At 40.4% G+C, this 22,102-nt stretch overlaps 1 protein-coding gene across 1 annotated transcript in view; it reads left to right on the top strand.

Moving 5' to 3' along the window:
* LOC139365270 (trinucleotide repeat-containing gene 18 protein-like) overlaps positions 1–22,102 on the top strand; it is a 104,808-nt gene that overhangs the window by 41,763 nt on the left and 40,943 nt on the right. The window contains exons 6-13 of the mRNA XM_071102780.1: positions 7,206–7,405; positions 12,032–12,139; positions 12,215–12,402; positions 13,227–13,611; positions 18,012–19,079; positions 20,579–20,727; positions 21,128–21,264; positions 21,394–21,510. Coding sequence (XP_070958881.1) covers positions 7,206–7,405; positions 12,032–12,139; positions 12,215–12,402; positions 13,227–13,611; positions 18,012–19,079; positions 20,579–20,727; positions 21,128–21,264; positions 21,394–21,510 — 2,352 coding nt within the window. The remainder of the gene's footprint in view (positions 1–7,205; positions 7,406–12,031; positions 12,140–12,214; positions 12,403–13,226; positions 13,612–18,011; positions 19,080–20,578; positions 20,728–21,127; positions 21,265–21,393; positions 21,511–22,102) is intronic.

The following is a 22,102-nucleotide window of genomic DNA, read 5'->3' as shown; positions in this document are numbered from 1 at the left end:
GTTAGAGATATATAACCTGTTAGGAAACTGTAGTGGTTAGAGATATATGTTAGGAAACTGTAGTAGATATATATAACCTGTTAGGAAACTGTAGTGGTTATATATATAACCTGTTAGGAAACTGTAGTGGTTAGAGATATATAACCTGTTAGGAAACTGTAGTGGTTAGAGATATATAACCTGTTAGGAAACTGTAGTGGTTAGAGATATATAACCTGTTAGGAAACTGTAGTGGTTAGATATATATGTTAGGAAACTGTAGTGGTTAGAGATATATAACCTGTTAGGAAACTGTAGTGGTTAGATATATATAACCTGTTAGGAAACTGTAGTGGTTAGAGATATATAACCTGTTAGGAAACTGTAGTGGTTAGATATATATAACCTGTTAGGAAACTGTAGTGGTTAGATATATATAACCTGTTAGGAAACTGTAGTGGTTAGAGATATAACCTGTTAGGAAACTGTAGTGGTTAGAGATATATAACCTGTTAGGAAACTGTAGTGGTTAGAGATATATAACCTGTTAGGAAACTGTAGTGGTTAGATATATATAACCTGTTAGGAAACTGTAGTGGTTAGAGATATATAACCTGTTAGGAAACTGTAGTGGTTAGATATATATAACCTGTTAGGAAACTGTAGTGGTTAGAGATATAACCTGTTAGGAAACTGTAGTGGTTAGAGATATATAACCTGTTAGGAAACTGTAGTGGTTAGAGATATATAACCTGTTAGGAAACTGTAGTGGTTAGATATATAACCTGTTAGGAAACTGTAGTGGTTAGAGATATATAACCTGTTAGGAAACTGTAGTGGTATATATATATAACCTGTTAGGAAACTGTAGTGGTTAGAGATATAACCTGTTAGGAAACTGTAGTGGTTAGATATATATATATATATAACCTGTTAGGAAACTGTAGTGGTTAGAGATATAACCTTTTAGGAAACTGTAGTGGTTAGATATATATATATATATAACCTGTTAGGAAACTGTAGTGGTTAGAGATATAACCTGTTAGGAAACTGTAGTGGTTAAACTGTAGTGGTTAGATATATAACCTGTTAGGAAACTGTAGTGGTTAGAGATATATAACCTGTTAGGAAACTGTAGTGGTTAGATATATAACCTGTTAGGAAACTGTAGTGGTTAGATATATATAACCTGTTAGGAAACTGTAGTGGTTAGAGATATAACCTGTTAGGAAACTGTAGTGGTTAGAGATATATAACCTGTTAGGAAACTGTAGTGGTTAGAGATATATAACCTGTTAGGAAACTGTAGTGGTTAGATATATATAACCTGTTAGGAAACTGTAGTGGTTAGATATATAACCTGTTAGGAAACTGTAGTGGTTAGATATATATATATATATATATATAGTAGAAATATATATATATATATATAACCTGTTAGGAAACTGTAGTGGTTAGATATATATATATATATAACCTGTTAGGAAACTGTAGTGGTTAGATATATATAACCTGTTAGGAAACTGTAGTGGTTAGATATATATAACCTGTTAGGAAACTGTAGTGGTTAGAGATATATAACCTGTTAGGAAACTGTAGTGGTTAGAGATATAACCTGTTAGGAAACTGTAGTGGTTAGATATATATATATAACCTGTTAGGAAACTGTAGTGGTTAGATATATATATATATATATATATATATATATATATATATATATATTACCTGTTAGGAAACTGTAGTGGTTAGAGATATATAACCTGTTAGGAAACTGTAGTGGTTAGAGATATAACCTGTTAGGAAACTGTAGTGGTTAGATATATATATATATAACCTGTTAGGAAACTGTAGTGGTTAGATATATATAACCTGTTAGGAAACTGTAGTGGTTAGAGATATATAACCTGTTAGGAAACTGTAGTGGTTAGATATATAAGGAAACTGTAGTGGTTAGATATATATATATATATAACCTGTTAGGAAACTGTAGTGGTTAGATATATAACCTGTTAGGAAACTGTAGTGATTAGAGATATATAACCTGTTAGGAAACTGTAGTGGTTAGTGATATATAACCTGTTAGGAAACTGTAGTGGTTAGAGATATATAACCTGTTAGGAAACTGTAGTGGTTAGATATATAACCTGTTAGGAAACTGTAGTGGTTAGAGATATATAACCTGTTAGGAAACTGTAGTGGTTAGAGATATATAACCTGTTAGGAAACTGTAGTGGTTAGAGATATAACCTGTTAGGAAACTGTAGTGGTTAGAGATATATAACCTGTTAGGAAACTGTAGTGGTTAGATATATAACCTGTTAGGAAACTGTAGTGGTTAGATATATATAACCTGTTAGGAAACTGTAGTGGTTAGAGATATAACCTGTTAGGAAACTGTAGTGGTTAGAGATATATAACCTGTTAGGAAACTGTAGTGGTTAGAGATATATAACCTGTTAGGAAACTGTAGTGGTTAGATATATATAACCTGTTAGGAAACTGTAGTGGTTAGATATATAACCTGTTAGGAAACTGTAGTGGTTAGATATATATATATATATATATATATAACCTGTTAGGAAACTGTAGTGGTTAGATATATATATATATATAACCTGTTAGGAAACTGTAGTGGTTAGATATATATAACCTGTTAGGAAACTGTAGTGGTTAGATATATATAACCTGTTAGGAAACTGTAGTGGTTAGAGATATATAACCTGTTAGGAAACTGTAGTGGTTAGAGATATATAACCTGTTAGGAAACTGTAGTGGTTAGCTATATAACCTGTTAGGAAACTGTAGTGGTTAGAGATATAACCTGTTAGGAAACTGTAGTGGTTAGATATATAACCTGTTAGGAAACTGTAGTGGTTAGAGATATATAACCTGTTAGGAAACTGTAGTGGTTAGAGATATATAACCTGTTAGGAAACTGTAGTGGTTAGCTATATAACCTGTTAGGAAACTGTAGTGGTTAGAGATATAACCTGTTAGGAAACTGTAGTGGTTAGATATATAACCTGTTAGGAAACTGTAGTGGTTAGAGATATATAACCTGTTAGGAAACTGTAGTGGTTAGATATATAACCTGTTAGGAAACTGTAGTGGTTAGAGATATAACCTGTTAGGAAACTGTAGTGGTTAGATATATAACCTGTTAGGAAACTGTAGTGGTTAGATATATATATATATATAACCTGTTAGGAAACTGTAGTGGTTAGATATATAACCTGTTAGGAAACTGTAGTGGTTAGATATATATATATATAACCTGTTAGGAAACTGTAGTGGTTAGAGATATAACCTGTTAGGAAACTGTAGTGGTTAGATATATATATATATATAACCTGTTAGGAAACTGTAGTGGTTAGAGATATAACCTGTTAGGAAACTGTAGTGGTTAGATATATATATATATATATATAACCTGTTAGGAAACTGTAGTGGTTAGAGATATAACCTTTTAGGAAACTGTAGTGGTTAGATATATAACCTGTTAGGAAACTGTAGTGGTTAGAGATATAACCTGTTAGGAAACTGTAGTGGTTAGAGATATATAACCTGTTAGGAAACTGTAGTGGTTAGATATATAACCTGTTAGGAAACTGTAGTGGTTAGATATATATAACCTGTTAGGAAACTGTAGTGGTTAGAGATATAACCTGTTAGGAAACTGTAGTGGTTAGAGATATATAACCTGTTAGGAAACTGTAGTGGTTAGAGATATATAACCTGTTAGGAAACTGTAGTGGTTAGATATATATAACCTGTTAGGAAACTGTAGTGGTTAGATATATATATATAACCTGTTAGGAAACTGTAGTGGTTAGATATATATATAACCTGTTAGGAAACTGTAGTGGTTAGATATATATAACCTGTTAGGAAACTGTAGTGGTTAGAGATATATAACCTGTTAGGAAACTGTAGTGGTTAGAGATATAACCTGTTAGGAAACTGTAGTGGTTAGATATATATATATAACCTGTTAGGAAACTGTAGTGGTTAGATATATATATATATATATATATATATATATATATATATATATATATATATATTACCTGTTAGGAAACTGTAGTGGTTAGAGATATATAACCTGTTAGGAAACTGTAGTGGTTAGAGATATAACCTGTTAGGAAACTGTAGTGGTTAGATATATATATATAACCTGTTAGGAAACTGTAGTGGTTAGATATATATAACCTGTTAGGAAACTGTAGTGGTTAGAGATATATAACCTGTTAGGAAACTGTAGTGGTTAGATATATAACCTGTTAGGAAACTGTAGTGGTTAGATATATAACCTGTTAGGAAACTGTAGTGATTAGAGATATATAACCTGTTAGGAAACTGTAGTGGTTAGTGATATATAACCTGTTAGGAAACTGTAGTGGTTAGAGATATATAACCTGTTAGGAAACTGTAGTGGTTAGATATATAACCTGTTAGGAAACTGTAGTGGTTAGAGATATATAACCTGTTAGGAAACTGTAGTGGTTAGAGATATATAACCTGTTAGGAAACTGTAGTGGTTAGAGATATAACCTGTTAGGAAACTGTAGTGGTTAGAGATATATAACCTGTTAGGAAACTGTAGTGGTTAGATATATAACCTGTTAGGAAACTGTAGTGGTTAGATATATATAACCTGTTAGGAAACTGTAGTGGTTAGAGATATAACCTGTTAGGAAACTGTAGTGGTTAGAGATATATAACCTGTTAGGAAACTGTAGTGGTTAGAGATATATAACCTGTTAGGAAACTGTAGTGGTTAGATATATATAACCTGTTAGGAAACTGTAGTGGTTAGATATATAACTTGTTAGGAAACTGTAGTGGTTAGATATATATATATATATATATATATATATATAACCTGTTAGGAAACTGTAGTGGTTAGATATATATATATATATATATATATAACCTGTTAGGAAACTGTAGTGGTTAGATATATATAACCTGTTAGGAAACTGTAGTGGTTAGATATATATAACCTGTTAGGAAACTGTAGTGGTTAGAGATATATAACCTGTTAGGAAACTGTAGTGGTTAGAGATATATAACCTGTTAGGAAACTGTAGTGGTTAGCTATATAACCTGTTAGGAAACTGTAGTGGTTAGAGATATAACCTGTTAGGAAACTGTAGTGGTTAGATATATAACCTGTTAGGAAACTGTAGTGGTTAGAGATATATAACCTGTTAGGAAACTGTAGTGGTTAGAGATATATAACCTGTTAGGAAACTGTAGTGGTTAGATATATAACCTGTTAGGAAACTGTAGTGGTTAGAGATATAACCTGTTAGGAAACTGTAGTGGTTAGATATATAACCTGTTAGGAAACTGTAGTGGTTAGATATATATATATATATATAACCTGTTAGGAAACTGTAGGGGTTAGATATATATAACCTGTTAGGAAACTGTAGTGGTTAGAGATATAACCTGTTAGGAAACTGTAGTGGTTAGAGATATATGACCTGTTAGGAAACTGTAGTGGTTAGATATATAACCTGTTAGGAAACTGTAGTGGTTAGAGATATATAACCTGTTAGGAGACTGTAGTGGTTAGATATATATATATAACCTGTTAGGAAACTGTAGTGGTTAGAGATATTTAACCTGTTAGGAAACTGTAGTGGTTAGAGATATATAACCTGTTAGGAAACTGTAGGGGTTAGATATATATAACCTGTTAGGAAACTGTAGTGGTTAGATATATAACCTGTTAGGAAACTGCAGTGGTTAGAGATATATAACCTGTTAGGAAACTGTAGTGGTTAGAGATATATAACCTGTTAGGAAACTGTAGTGGTTAGAGATATATAACCTGTTAGGAAACTGTAGTGGTTAGATATATAACCTGTTAGGAAACTGTAGTGGTTAGAGATATATAACCTGTTAGGAAACTGTAGTGGTTAGAGATATAATCTGTTAGGAAACTGTAGTGGTTAGATATATAACCTGTTAGGAAACTGTAGTGGTTAGAGATCTATAACCTGTTAGGAAACTGTAGTGGTTAGAGATATATAACCTGTTAGGAAACTGTAGTGGTTAGAGATATATAACCTGTTAGGAAACTGTAGTGGTTAGATATATAACCTGTTAGGAAACTGTAGTGGTTAGAGATATATAACCTGTTAGGAAACTGTAGTGGTTAGAGATATATAACCTGTTAGGAAACTGTAGTGGTTAGATATATAACCTGTTAGGAAACTGTAGTAGTTAGAGATATATAACCTGTTAGGAAACTGTAGTGGTTAGATATATAACCTGTTAGGAAACTGTAGTGGTTAGATATATATAACCTGTTAGGAAACTGTAGTGGTTAGAGATATAACCTGTTAGGAAACTGTAGTGGTTAGAGATATATAACCTGTTAGGAAACTGTAGTGGTTATATATATATAACCTGTTAGGAAACTGTAGGGGTTAGATATATAACCTGTTAGCTTGATTCCCTGGTTGGGTTGATTCCCTGGTGGGGTTAGGGGTTGATTCCCTGGTGGGGTTAGGGGTTGATTCCCTGGTGGGGTTAGGGGTTGATTCCCTGGTGGGGTTAGGGGTTGATTCCCTGGTGGGGTTGGGGGTTGATTCCCGGGTGGGGTTGGGGGTTGATTCCCGGGTGGGGTTGGGGGTTGATTCCCTGGTTAGGGGTTGATTTTCTGATTGGGTTAGCTTGATACCCTGATTGGGTTAGCTTGAATCCCTGGTTGGGTTAGGAGTTAGCTTGATTCCCTGGTTGGGTTAGGGGTTAGATTGATTCCCTGGTTGGGTTAGCTTGATTTCCTGGTTAGGGGTTGATTCCCTGGTTGGGTTAGGGGTTGATTCCCTGTTTATGGGTTGATTCCCTGGTTGGGTTAGGGGTTGAATCCCTGTTTATGGGTTGATTCCCTGGTTGGGTTAGGGGTTGATTCCCTGGTTGGGTTAGGGGTTGATTCCCTAGTTGGGTTAGGGGTTGATTCCCTAGTTGGGTTAGGGGTTGATTCCCTGGTTGGGTTAGGGGTTGATTCCCTGTTTATGGGTTGATTCCCTGGTTGGGTTAGCGGTTGATTCCCTGGTTAGCGGTTGATTCCCTGGTTAGGGGTTGATTCCCTGGTTGTGTTGATTCTCTTGTTCCTGAAGTGTGTGCAGTCTATCACTCCATATCAAGGATGGATATAAATAGTGTTATGAATTAATGTTTTTGTGTGTGTGTGTGTGTGTGTGTGTGATCAGAGAGAGTAAGGAGCTGGCAGAGTTCACCCAGATGCACCCTCCCTTGGTGTCCAGCGCCCTGACCTCTAACCTCATGACCTCCAACCTCATGGTGACTGGAGGCTCCGCCCGCTGGCCCCACGACCCCTCCCCCCTGACCTCTCACCCCTGGATGCCCCGCCAAGGAGCACCGCCCATCTGGCTGTCAGGATCCCCCTACGGTACACACCCACTATACCCACTACACACCCGCTATACCCTCTATAACCACTATGCCCACTACACACACTACACACCCACTATATCCACTATACCCACTACACACACACACACAATATACCCACTATACCCACTACACACCCACTATATCCACTATACCCACACTATTTCCACTATATCCACACTATACCCACTACACACACACTATACCCACTACACACACACACTATATCCACTACACACACACACACACACACACACACACTATACCCACCTCACACATTGTACCCACTATATCCACTATACCCACCTCGCACATTGTACCCACTTTACCCACTACACACACACTATACCCACACTATTTACACTATATCCACACTATACTCACTACACACACACACACATTATTTCCACTATATCCACACTATACCCACTATTTCCACTATATCCACACTATACCCACTATACCCACACTATATCCACTATATCCACACACATACTATATCCACTATACCCACTATATCCACACACACACTATACACACTATACCCACTATATCCACTATATGCACTATATCCACTATATCCACACACACACACACTATACACACTATATCCACTTTTCCCACTACACACACACACTATATCACACACACACACACATACACACTATACCCACTATATCCACTACACACATACACACTATACCCACCTCACACATTGTACCCACTTTACCCACTACACACACACTATACCCACTATATCCACACACACACACACACACACTATACACACTATATCCACTTTTCCCACTACACACACACACTATATCACACACACACACACATACACACTATACCCACTATATCCACTACACACATACACACTATACCCACCTCACACATTGTACCCACTTTACCCACTACACACACACTATACCCACTACACACACACTATACCCACTATATCCACTATACCCACCTCACACATTGTACCCACTTTATCCACTACACACACACTTTACCAACTACACACACACTATACCCACTATATCCACTATACCCACCTCGCACATTGTACCCACTTTACCCACTACACACACACACATTATTTCCACTATATCCACACTATACCCACTATATCCACACTATTTCCACTATATCCACACTATACCCACAATATCCACACTATTTCCACTATATCCACACTATACCCACTACACACACACATTATTTCCACTATATCCACACTATACCCACTATATCCACACTATTTCCACTATATCCACACACATACAATATCCATTATACCCACTATATCCACACACACTATACACACTATACACACTATATACACTATACCCACTATATCCACTATACCCACTATATCCACTATTTCCACTATATCATACACACTATATCCACTATACCCACTATATCCACTATACCCACTATATCCACTATTTCCACTATATCTATACACACTATATCCACTATACCCACTATATCCACTATATGCACTATATCCACTATATCCACACACACACACACTATACACACTATATCCACTTTTCCCACTACACACACACACTATATCACACACACACACACATACACACTATACCCACTATATCCACTACACACATACACACTATACCCACCTCACACATTGTACCCACTTTACCCACTACACACACACTATACCCACTACACACACACTATACCCACTATATCCACTATACCCACCTCACACATTGTACCCACTTTATCCACTACACACACACTTTACCAACTACACACACACTATACCCACTATATCCACTATACCCACCTCGCACATTGTACCCACTTTACCCACTACACACACACACATTATTGCCACTATATCCACACTATACCCACTATATCCACACTATTTCCACTATATCCACACTATACCCACAATATCCACACTATTTCCACTATATCCACACTATACCCACTACACACACACACATTATTTCCACTATATCCACACTATACCCACTATATCCACACTATTTCCACTATATCCACACACATACAATATCCATTATGCCCACTGTATCCACACACACTATACACACTATATACACTATACCCACTATATCCACTATACCCACTATATCCACTATTTCCACTATATCATACACACTATATCCACTATACCCACTATATCCACTATACCCACTATATCCACTATTTCCACTATATCTATACACACTATATCCACTATACCCACTATATCCGCTATACCCACTATATCCACTATTTCCACTATATCCACTATTTCCACTATACATACTATATCCACTACATACCAACTATACCCACTACACACACTATACCCACTACACACACACTATATCCACTACACACACACACATTATTTCCACTATATCCACACTATACCCACACATACTATATCCACCACACACATACTATACCCACACACACATACACACACACACACTATACCCACTATACCCACACACACACTATACCCACTATACACACACACACTATATCCACCACACACACACACACTATACACACACACTATACCCACTATGCCCACTTACATACCCACTATACCCACTACACACCCACTATACCCACTATATCCACACACACACACTATATCCACTACACACCCACTATACCCACTATACCCACTACACACCCACTATACCCACTATATCCACTATATCCACTATACCCACTATACCACTATACCCACTACACACCCACTATACCCACTATATCCACACACTATACCCACTATATCCACTCACCCACTATACCCACTATATATATATATATATATATATATATATATCCATTTGACAAATAAGTATAATCTTAGTCTACCCACACAGCCTAACTGCACTGTATCTGTAAGCTGTTGGCCAGAGCGCAGGTGAGCTGTTGGCCAGAGCGCAGGTGAGCTGTTGGCCAGAGCGCAGGTGAGCTGTTGGCTAGAGCGCAGGTGAGCTGTTGGCTAGAGCGCAGGTGAGCTGTTGGCTAGAGCGCAGGTGAGCTGTTGGCTAGAGCGCAGGTGAGCTGTTGGCTAGAGCGCAGGTGAGCTGTTGGCTAGAGCGCAGGTGAGCTGTTGGCTAGAGCGCAGGTGAGCTGTTGGCTAGAGCGCAGGTGAGCTGTTGGCTAGAGCGCAGGTGAGCTGTTGGCTAGAGCGCAGGTGAGCTGTTGGCCAGAGCGCAGGTGAGCTGTTGGCCAGAGCGCAGGTGAGCTGTTGGCCAGAGCGCAGGTGAGCTGTTGGCCAGAGCGCAGGTGAGCTGTTGGCTAGAGCGCAGGTGAGCTGTTGGCCAGAGCGCAGGTGAGCTGTCGGCCAGAGCGCAGGTGAGCTGTCGGCCAGAGCGCAGGTGAGCTGTCGGCCAGAGCGCAGGTGAGCTGTCGGCCAGATCGCAGGTGAGCTGTCGGCCAGAGCGCAGGTGAGCTGTCGGCCAGAGCGCAGGTGAGCTGTCGGCCAGAGCGCAGGTGCCCTGTCGGCCAGAGCGCAGGTGCCCTGTCGGCCAGAGCGCAGGTGCCCTGTCGGCCAGAGCGCAGGTGCCCTGTCGGCCAGAGCGCAAGGTGCCCTGTCGGCCAGAGCGCAAGGTGCCCTGTCGGCCAGAGCGCAAGGTGCCCTGTCGGCCAGAGCGCAAGGTGCCCTGTCGGCCAGAGCGCAAGGTGCCCTGTCGGCCAGAGCGCAAGGTGCCCTGTCGGCCAGAGCGCAAGGTGCCCTGTCGGCCAGAGCGCAAGGTGCCCTGTCGGCCAGAGCGCAAGGTGCCCTGTCGGCCAGAGCGCAAGGTGCCCTGTCGGCCAGAGCGCAAGGTGCCCTGTCGGCCAGAGCGCAAGGTGCCCTGTCGGCCAGAGCGCAAGGTGCCCTGTCGGCCAGAGCGCAAGGTGCCCTGTCGGCCAGAGCGCAAGGTGCCCTGTCGGCCAGAGCGCAAGGTGCCCTGTCGGCAAGAGCGCAAGGTGCCCTGTCGGCCAGAGCGCAAGGTGCCCTGTCGGCCAGAGCGCAAGGTGCCCTGTCGGCCAGAGCGCAAGGTGCCCTGTCGGCCAGAGCGCAAGGTGCCCTGTCGGCCAGAGCGCAAGGTGCCCTGTCGGCCAGAGCGCAAGGTGCCCTGTCGGCCAGAGCGCAGGTGCCCTGTCGGTCCCCCAATATCCTGACCCAGCTGCTGGTCCCCCAATATCCTGACCCAGCTGCTGGTCCCCCAATATCCTGACCCAGCTGCTGGTCCCCCAATATCCTGACCCAGCTACTGGTCCCCCAATATCCTGACCCAGCTGCTGGTCCCCCAATATCCTAACCCAGCTGCTGGTCCCCCAATATCCTGACCCAGCTACTGGTCCCCCAATATCTTAACCCTATGAAGAGTTTTTCTATAATGCATTAACAATCTTTCTGTCTCTCTCTGTCTCTCTCTGTCTCTCTCTGTCTCTCTCTGTCTCTCTCTGTCTCTCTCTGTCTCTCTCTGTCTCTCTCTCTGTCTCTCTCTCTCTCTCTCTCTCTCTGTCTCTCTCTCTCTGTCTCTCTGTCTCTCTCTCTCTCTCTCTCTCTCTCTCTCTCTCTGTCTCTCTCTCTCTGTCTCTCTGTCTCTCTCTCCCGCCCCAGGTTTAGGCCCCTCTCCACTGCACCAGGCCCTCCCTCCCTACCAGCTGGCCAGAGACCCCCAGTCAGGACAGCTGATGGTTATAGCCACAGAACACATCCCACGCTACGGTACGATGTGAGGATGACTGGGGTTGTGTGGAACACTGCTTTGATCATGCATAACCCTATATCGTGTCCCCGTAGGAGGAGATGTGTTGGATGGGGGTGGCGCCCCCCAGTGGCCAGGGGTGTATAGAGCAGGCAGTTCTCTGCAACATGCCGCTCAGCTGCAGATGTTGTCACAGCAACAGATGCTGAGGCAACATGAGCTGGTGATGATTCAACAACATGCTGCTCAGGTCCTGGAGTTGCAGAGGAATGCTCAACTGATGGTGAGGACACACCTGATGCACACCTGATAAACACCTAACTGGTGCTGACACACCTGATGCACACCTGATAAAGACCTAACTGGTGCTGACACACCTGATGCACACCTGATAAACACCTAACTGGTGCTGACACACCTGATGCACACCCAATACACACCTGACTGGTGCTGACACACCCAATACACACCTGACTGGTGCTGACACACCCCATACACACCCGATACACACCCAATACACACCTGATACACACCTAACTGGTGCTGACACACCTGATACACACCTAACTGGTGCTGACACACCTGATACACACCTAACTGGTGCTGACACACCTGATGCACACCTAACAGGTGCTGACACACCTGATACACACCTAATGGTGCTGACACACCTGATACACACCTGATACACACCTGACTGGTGCTGACACACCCAATACACACCTGATACACACCTAATACACACCTGACTGGTGCTGACACACCTGATACACACCTGATACACACCTAACTGTTGCTGACACACCTGATACACACCCGATGCACACCTGACTGGTGCTGACACACCCAATACACACCTGATGCACACCTAACTGGTGCTGACACACCTGATACACACCCAATACACACCTAATACACACCTGACTGGTGCTGACACACCCAATACACACCTGATACATACCTGATACACACCTAACTGGTGCTGACACACCTGATGCACACCTGATGCACACCTGATGCACACCTGATGCACACCTAATACACACCTAACTGCTGGTGAGGTTACACACACACTCTCTCACCCCCCCAACCCCCTCTCTGTTGTAGGAGCGTCTGAAGGCCAGTGAACAGAGGGCGGAGCTAGAAGAGAAGACCAATAAGAGGAGTTCCGAGCCCAAACCCCGCCCCTCGCCACGTCCCACTCCCTCCCCCTCCCTCCACTGCCATAAAACTCCCCTCCGTTCACCTCCCCCCTCCACCTCCTCCCTCACCCCCCTGTCCTCCCCCAGGCCCACTCTCCAACACCCGGAGGTCCAGAGAGAGAGGTCTCACCCTTCCTCTCCCCTCCCTCGCCCTCCCGCCCCACACTCTGCCTCCCCCCTGAGACCCTCCTCCCCCCTGAGACCCAAGCAGGACGCTGACGAGGAGGAGGAGGAGGGGGGAGAGAGGGGGGAGAAACAGACCACCGCCCCCTATCACCGAATCTACACAGGTGAGCATCCTGTTAAAACTAATTAGAGCAGTAAAAATTACATTCTATTCTGTTATATTGTATTGTTCTATTCTGTTATATTCTATTACATTGTATTGTTATGTTCTATTCTGTTACATTCTATTGTTATGTTCTATTCTGTTACATTCTGTTACATTCTATTCTGTTATATTGTATTGTTATGTTCTATTCTGTTATTCTATTACATTCTATTCTGTTATATTGTTATGTTCTATTCTGTTATATTCTATTACATTGTATTGTTATGTTCTATTCTGTTACATTGTATTGTTATGTTATATTCTGTTATATTGTATTGTTATGTTCTATTCTGTTATTCTATTACATTCTATTCTGTTATATTGTTATGTTCTATTCTGTTATATTCTATTACATTGTATTGTTATGTTCTATTCTGTTACATTCTATTGTTATGTTCTATTCTGTTACATTCTATTGTTATGTTATATTCTGTTACATTCTATTCTGTTATATTCTATTGTTATGTTATATTCTGTTACATTCTATTGTTATGTTCTATTCTGTTACATTCTATTCTGTTACATTGTATTGTTATGTTCTATTCTGTTATATTCTATTGTTATGTTATATTCTGTTACATTGTATTGTTATGTTCTATTCTGTTACATTCTATTCTGTTACATTGTATTGTTATGTTCTATTCTGTTACATTCTATTCTGTTACATTGTATTGTTATGTTCTATTCTGTTATATTCTATTGTTATGTTCTATTCTGTTATATTCTATTGTTATGTTCTATTCTGTTATATTCTATTGTTATGTTCTATTCTGTTACATTTTATTGTTATGTTCTATTGTTATATTCTATTCTGTTACATTCTATTCTGTTACATTCTATTGTTATGTTCTATTCTGTTATATTCTATTGTTATGTTCTATTCTGTTACATTATATTATGTTACATTGTATTGTTATGTTCTATTCTGTTACATGCTATTGTTATGTTCTATTCTGTTACATTCTATTCTGTTACATTGTATTGTTATGTTCTATTCTGTTACATTCTATTCTGTTACATTCTATTGTTATGTTCTATTCTGTTATATTCTATTGTTATGTTCTATTCTGTTATATTCTGTTACATTCTATTGTTATGTTACATTCTATTCTGTTACATTCTATTCTGTTACATTCTATTGCTATATTCTATTATGTTACATTGTATTGTTATGTTATATTCTGTTACATTCTATTCTGTTATATTCTATTGTTATGTTATATTGTTATGTTCTGTTACATTCTATTCTGTTATATTCTATTGTTATGTTCTATTCTGTTACATTTTATTGTTATGTTATATTATGTTATATTCTATTGTTATGTTCTATTCTGTTACATTCTATTGTTATGTTCTATTCTGTTACATTCTATTATGTTACATTGTATTGTTATGTTCTATTCTGTTACATTCTATTGTTATGTTCTATTCTGTTACAATCTATTCTGTTACATTGTATTGTTATGTTCTATTCTGTTACATTCTATTGTTATGTTCTATTCTGTTACATTCTATTCTGTTACATTGTATTGTTATGTTCTATTCTGTTACATTCTATTGTTATGTTCTATTCTGTTACAATCTATTCTGTTACATTGTATTGTTACGTTCTATTCTGTTACATTCTATTGTTATGTTCTATTCTGTTACATTCTATTGTTATGTTCTATTCTGTTATATTCTATTGTTATGTTATATTCTGTTACATTCTATTGTTATGTTCTATTCTGTTATATTCTATTGTTATGTTCTATTCTGTTATATTCTATTCTGTTACATTGTATTGTTATGTTCTATTCTGTTACATTCTATTGTTATGTTCTATTCTGTTACATTCTATTCTGTTACATTGTATTGTTATGTTCTATTCTGTTCTAGTCTGTTACATTCTATTGTTATGTTCTATTATGTTATATTCTATTGTTATGTTCTATTCTGTTATATTCTGTTACATTCTATTGTTATGTTCTATTCTGTTACATTCTATTGTTATGTTCTATTCTGTTCTAGTCTGTTACATTCTATTGTTATGTTCTATTCTGTTACATTCTATTGTTATGTTACATTCTATTGTTATGTTCTGTTATGTTACATTCTATTGTTATGTTACATTCTGTTGTTATGTTCTATTCTGTTACATTCTATTGTTATGTTACATTCTATTGTTATGTTATATTCTATTGTTATGTTCTATTCTGTTATATTCTGTTACATTCTATTGTTATGTTACATTCTATTGTTATGTTACATTCTGTTGTTATGTTATATTCTATTGTTATGTTCTATTCTGTTACATTCTATTGTTATGTTACATTCTATTGTTATGTTACATTCTATTGTTATGTTCTATTCTGTTACATTCTATTGTTATGTAACATTCTATTGTTATGTTACATTCTATTGTTATGTTATATTCTGTTACATTCTATTGTTATGTTACATTCTATTGTTATGTTCTATTCTGTTACATTCTATTGTTATGTTCTATTATGTTACATTCTATTGTTATGTTATATTCTATTGTTATGTTCTATTCTGTTACATTCTATTGTTATGTTCTATTCTGTTATATTATATTGTTATGTTATATTCTATTGTTATGTTCTATTCTGTTACATTCTATTGTTATGTTCTATTCTGTTACATTATATTGTTATGTTACATTCTATTGTTATGTTCTATTCTGTTACATTATATTGTTATGTTCTATTCTATTGTTATGTTACATTCTATTGTTATGTTACATTCTATTGTTATGTTCTATTCTGTTACGTTCTATTGTTATGTAACATTCTATTGTTATGTTACATTCTATTGTTATGTTATATTCTGTTACATTCTATTGTTATGTTACATTCTATTGTTATGTTCTATTCTGTTACATTCTATTGTTATGTTCTATTATGTTACATTCTATTGTTATGTTATATTCTATTGTTATGTTCTATTCTGTTACATTCTATTGTTATGTTCTATTCTGTTATATTATATTGTTATGTTATATTCTATTGTTATGTTCTATTCTGTTACATTCTATTGTTATGTTCTATTCTGTTACATTATATTGTTATGTTACATTCTATTGTTATGTTACATTCTATTGTTATGTTCTATTCTGTTACGTTCTATTGTTATGTTACATTCTATTGTTATGTTACATTCTATTGTTATGTTATATTCTGTTACATTCTATTGTTAGGTTACATTCTATTGTTATGTTCTATTCTGTTACATTCTATTGTTATGTTCTATTCTGTTACATTCTATTGTTATGTTATATTCTATTGTTATGTTCTATTCTGTTACATTCTATTGTTATGTTCTATTCTGTTATATTCTATTGTTATGTTATATTCTATTGTTATGTTCTATTCTGTTACATTCTATTGTTATGTTCTATTCTGTTACATTCTATTGTTATGTTACATTCTATTGTTATGTTATATTCTATTGTTATGTTCTATTCTGTTACATTCTGTTCCGTTACATTCTGTTCTGGTATTCTATTGAATTATATTCTATTCTGTTACATTCTATTCTGTTCTGGTATTCTATTGAATTATATTCTATTCTGTTACATTCTATTCTGTTACATTCTATTCTGTTACATTCTATTCCGTTACATTCTGTTCTGGTATTCTATTGAATTATATTTTATTCTGTTACATTATATTATGATATTCTATTGTTGTATTATATTATATTCTGTTATTATATAGTGTTGTATTCTAGTGTTGTATTCTATTTTTACATTCTATTCTGTTACATTCTATTCTGTTATTCTATTGTATTCTATTTTTACATTCTATTCTGTTACATTCTATTCTGTTATTCTATTGTATTCTATTTTATTCAGTTATTCTATTGTTCTGTTGAATTCTATTCTCTTATTCTATAGTTGTTCTGTTGAATTCTATTCTCTTATTCTATAGTTGTTCTGTTGAATTCTATTCTCTTATTCTCTAATTGAATTCTATTCTCATTGAATTCTATTCTCTTATTCTCTAATTGAATTATATTCTCTTCTCTTGTTGAATTCTATTCTCTTATTCTCTTGTTGAATTATATTGTTGAATTCTATTCTCTTGTTGAATTCTAGTCTCTTCTATTCTGTTAAATTCTGTTTTGTTGTCTCTATATGACCGGTCTCTCTATATGACCGGTCTCTCTATATGACCGGTCTCTCTATATGACCGGTCTCTCTATATGACCGGTCTCTCTATATGACCGGTCTCTCTATATGACCGGTCTCTCTATATGACCGGTCTCTCTATATGACCGGTCTCTCTATATGCACCACTGCTTGATGAGAGGGATCATGTGTGTTATTTACCTGTCCCTGTGTTTGTGTGTGGACAGATATCACCCCTGGTTACCGTTACCAGTCCATCACCGCTCCGTTCAGCGCCCTATTCCCCCCCCGCCCCCTCCCCCAACCAGCAGGGGGTAACAAACACCCCTCGGTCTCCTCCCTGCCGCCTCTTCTCCGGGCCACAGCTCCAGACGCGAAGCCTCGGGGCCTGGAACTCCGGCCAGACCAGGGGACCACGCTGAAGCATGACCCCGACCAGGAGCCACCCCAGCTGGGCATGAGTCCTGCTGCCCTGGACCCTCAGCTCCGGACCTCCAGCCCTCCAACCCTCAGCCAAATAGAGAGAGACGGAGAGTCAAGCCTCAAACACACACATCTCACCCACACACACACACAATTACACACACATCCCAGCCTTACACACCCACACAAACACACCAGCCTCCACTCAGCCCCCCAGCCCTGTCCTCCTCTACCCCCCACACAGCCACACAAACACACCAGCGTTAGCCTCCCCTCAACCCCCCAGCCCTGTCCTCCTCTACCATCCACACAGCCACACAAACATACCAGCGTTAGCCTCCCCTCAGCCCCCCAGCCCTGTCCTCCTCTACCATCCACACAGCCACAAGAACAACAGACCGAGGAGGAAGAGGAGGAGGCAGGAGTGGTCAAGATGGAGGTGTTGACCTACGGCTGCCGAGGAGCCTATCAGCTTCCACCGTCCGTCCCGAAGGTGGAGACTAAACCAGAGGTCACAGAGAAGTCGAGCCCCGCCCATTACCCATCATGCACCACGGCAAGCTCCGAGCGACCGGCCTTTAGACCCAGCCCCGACACACACGCATCCGCTCCTCCCCCCCCCTCTCCCTGCCCTCCCTCTCCTCTAAACATCGTCCCTGATGACCCCATGGCTGGTATGATGACGCTGTTGGCTGCCAGTCAGATGCCCCAGGCTGCCCCCCCTGCCCTACCCACCCTGCCCCAGACAGAGGCCTCCTCACTGGGGAGAGACGTGTCCAGTCCTGGGTGTCTGGAGGTCTGGGCTCTGGAGGGGATGACTCTACTCAGCGACATGGCCTCACTAGAGATGGATAGGATACAGCTGGAGCAGGGTGAGGAGGAGGAGGAGGAGGAGGAGGAGGTGGGGCGAGAGGAAGGAGGGAGGGTAGAGGAGAGGAAGGAGGGAGGGGGAAGGAGGAGAAGGAGGGGGGAGAAGGAGAAGAGAGGGGGTGAACGGTTTGAATGTGACTAATTCAAAAAGTTCCTACACTGAATCTAATGCTGTGTCTGTTTCTCTCTGTGTGTGTGTCTGTTTCTCTCTGTGTGTGTGTGTGTGTGTGTTTCTCTGTGTGTGTGTGTGTGTGTCTGTTTCTCTCTGTGTGTGTGTGTGTGTGTCTGTTTCTCTCTGTGTGTGTGTGTGTGTCTGTTTCTCTCTGTGTGTGTGTGTGTGTCTGTTTCTCTGTGTGTGTGTGTGTGTGTGTGTGTGTGTGTTTCTCTCTGTGTGTGTGTCTGTTTCTCTCTGTGTGTGTGTCTGTTTCTCTCTGTGTGTCTGTCTGTTTCTCTCTGTGTGTGTGTCTGTCTGTTTCTCTCTGTGTGTGTGTGTTTCTCTCTGTGTGTGTGTGTATGTTTCTCTGTGTGTGTGTGTGTTTCTCTGTGTGTGTGTGTGTGTGTTTCTCTGTGTGTGTATGTGTGTGTGTGTTTCTCTGTGTGTGTGTGTGTGTTTCTCTCTGTGTGTGTGTGTCTGTTTGTCTGTTTCTCTGTGTGTGTGTGTGTGTTTCTCTGTGTGTGTGTGTTTCTCTGTGTGTGTGTGTGTTTCTCTGTGTGTGTGTGTGTGTTTCTCTGTGTGTGTGTGTTTCTCTGTGTGTGTGTGTTTCTCTCTGTGTGTGTGTGTGTTTCTCTGTGTGTGTGTGTGTGTTTCTCTGTGTGTGTGTGTGTGTGTGTTTCTCTGTGTGTGTGTGTGTTTCTCTGTGTGTGTGTGTGTATGTTTCTCTCTGTGTGTGTGTGTGTGTTTCTCTGTGTGTGTGTGTGTGTTTCTCTGTGTGTGTGTGTGTTTCTCTGTGTGTGTGTGTGTGTATGTTTCTCTGTGTGTGTGTGTGTGTTTCTCTCTGTGTGTGTGTGTGTGTGTTTCTCTCTGTGTGTGTGTGTTTCTCTGTGTGTGTGTGTTTCTCTGTGTGTGTGTGTGTCTGTTTCTCTGTGTGTGTGTCTGTTTCTCTGTGTGTGTGTGTTTCTCTGTGTGTGTGTGTTTCTCTCTGTGTGTGTGTGTGTTTCTCTGTGTGTGTGTGTGTGTTTCTCTGTGTGTGTGTGTGTGTTTCTCTGTGTGTGTGTGTGTGTGTGTTTCTCTGTGTGTGTGTGTGTTTCTCTGTGTGTGTGTGTGTATGTTTCTCTCTGTGTGTGTGTGTGTGTTTCTCTGTGTGTGTGTGTGTGTATGTTTCTCTGTGTGTGTGTGTGTGTTTCTCTGTGTGTGTGTGTGTGTGTGTTTCTCTCTGTGTGTGTGTGTGTGTTTCTCTGTGTGTGTGTGTGTTTCTCTGTGTGTGTGTGTGTCTGTTTCTCTGTGTGTGTGTGTCTGTTTCTCTGTGTGTGTGTGTGTCTGTTTCTCTGTGTGTGTGTGTAGGTGAGGTGTTGTGTGGTCTTGACAGCCTGTTAGAGGCAGGTAGAAAGGTGTTGCTGGAGGCCATTGAGAGCCAGTCTCACATCGACCTCCCCAGACAACTACACCCCAGCAAGACCTACAGCTGGAGGATGAGGACAGACCCACAGGAGGTACCAGACTGTAGACCTGGGGGGATGAGGACAGACCCACAGGAGGTACCAGACTGTAGACCTGGGGGGATGAGGACAGACCCACAGGAGGTACCAGACTGTAGACCTGGGGGGATGAGGACAGACCCACAGGAGGTACCAGACTGTAGACCTGGGGGGATGAGGACAGACCCACAGGAGGTACCAGACTGTAGACCTGGGGGGATGAGGACAGACCCACAGGAGGTACCAGACTGTAGACCTGGGGGGATGAGGACAGACCCACAGGAGGTACCAGACTGTAGACCTGGGGGGATGAGGACAGACCCACAGGAGGTACCAGACTGTAGACCTGGGGGGATGAGGACAGACCCACAGGAGGTAACACACTGTGTGTGTGTGTGTGTGTGTGTGTGTCCAGCAGCTCTTCAGTAAGCTGTGTGTGGAGGTGTGTGATGGAGGGGAGTCTCAGCATCGGATGAGATTAGCGGAGCTACAGAGGCAGTACAAGGACAAACAGAGACAACTGGACCGGCTGCAGAGACGCTCTGACACCCAGTGAGTAAGACAGACGGACAGACAGACAGAACTAGACAAGCTGCAGAGACGCTCTGACACTCAGTGAGTAACACACGCAGAGAGACAGACTGGCAGGTCCTCTCTAATCATTGTTCTCTTCCTGTTCAGAGAGGTTCAGCAGCAGGAGGGGGAGAGGCGGAGTCTAACCAGACGTGGGCGGGGCCGACCTAGGAAGAGGAAACGTGTAGCGACGCCCCCTGGCAAGATGGAGTCCCGGACAGGGAAGTAAGTGGAACGACTGCTGTTATGAGCCTCAAGAGTGTTTTCACAAACCTTTGGCTTTTGTTGTGTCACAACCTGAATTTAACATGGATTCAAGTTGAAATGTTGTCACAACCTGAATTTAACATGGATTCAAGTTGAAATTGTTGGAGTTGCTTACCAAGAAGACAGGGAATGTTTTGTACAATCCAGGTGTGTTAAGCACTTAAGAGAATTACTATTATTGTTACAATTATAATTATTACCCAGAAAGACTCTCAGCTGTAAAATCCAAAGGTGATTCTAACATCTATTGACTCGGGTGTGAATACTTATGTAAAATGAGATACTGATACTGTGTTTCTCTGTGTTTATAGCTGTCATTGAGACTGAATGAGGACAGGCTGATACTGTGTTTATAACTGTCATTGAGACTGAATGAGGACAGGCTGATACTGTGTTTCTCTGTGTTTATAGCTGTCATTGAGACTGAATGAGGACAGGCTGATACTGTGTTTCTCTGTGTTTATAGCTGTCATTGAGACTGAATGAGGACAGGCTGATACTGTGTTTCTCTGTGTGTTTATAGCTGTCATTGAGACTGAATGAGGACAGG

The sequence above is a fragment of the Oncorhynchus clarkii genome, chromosome 13 (genome assembly GCF_045791955.1).
Source record: "Oncorhynchus clarkii lewisi isolate Uvic-CL-2024 chromosome 13, UVic_Ocla_1.0, whole genome shotgun sequence".
Lineage (NCBI taxonomy): Eukaryota > Metazoa > Chordata > Actinopteri > Salmoniformes > Salmonidae > Oncorhynchus > Oncorhynchus clarkii.
Note: the sequence above shows the minus strand (reverse complement) of the source record. Positions and strands in the feature narration are given on the sequence as shown.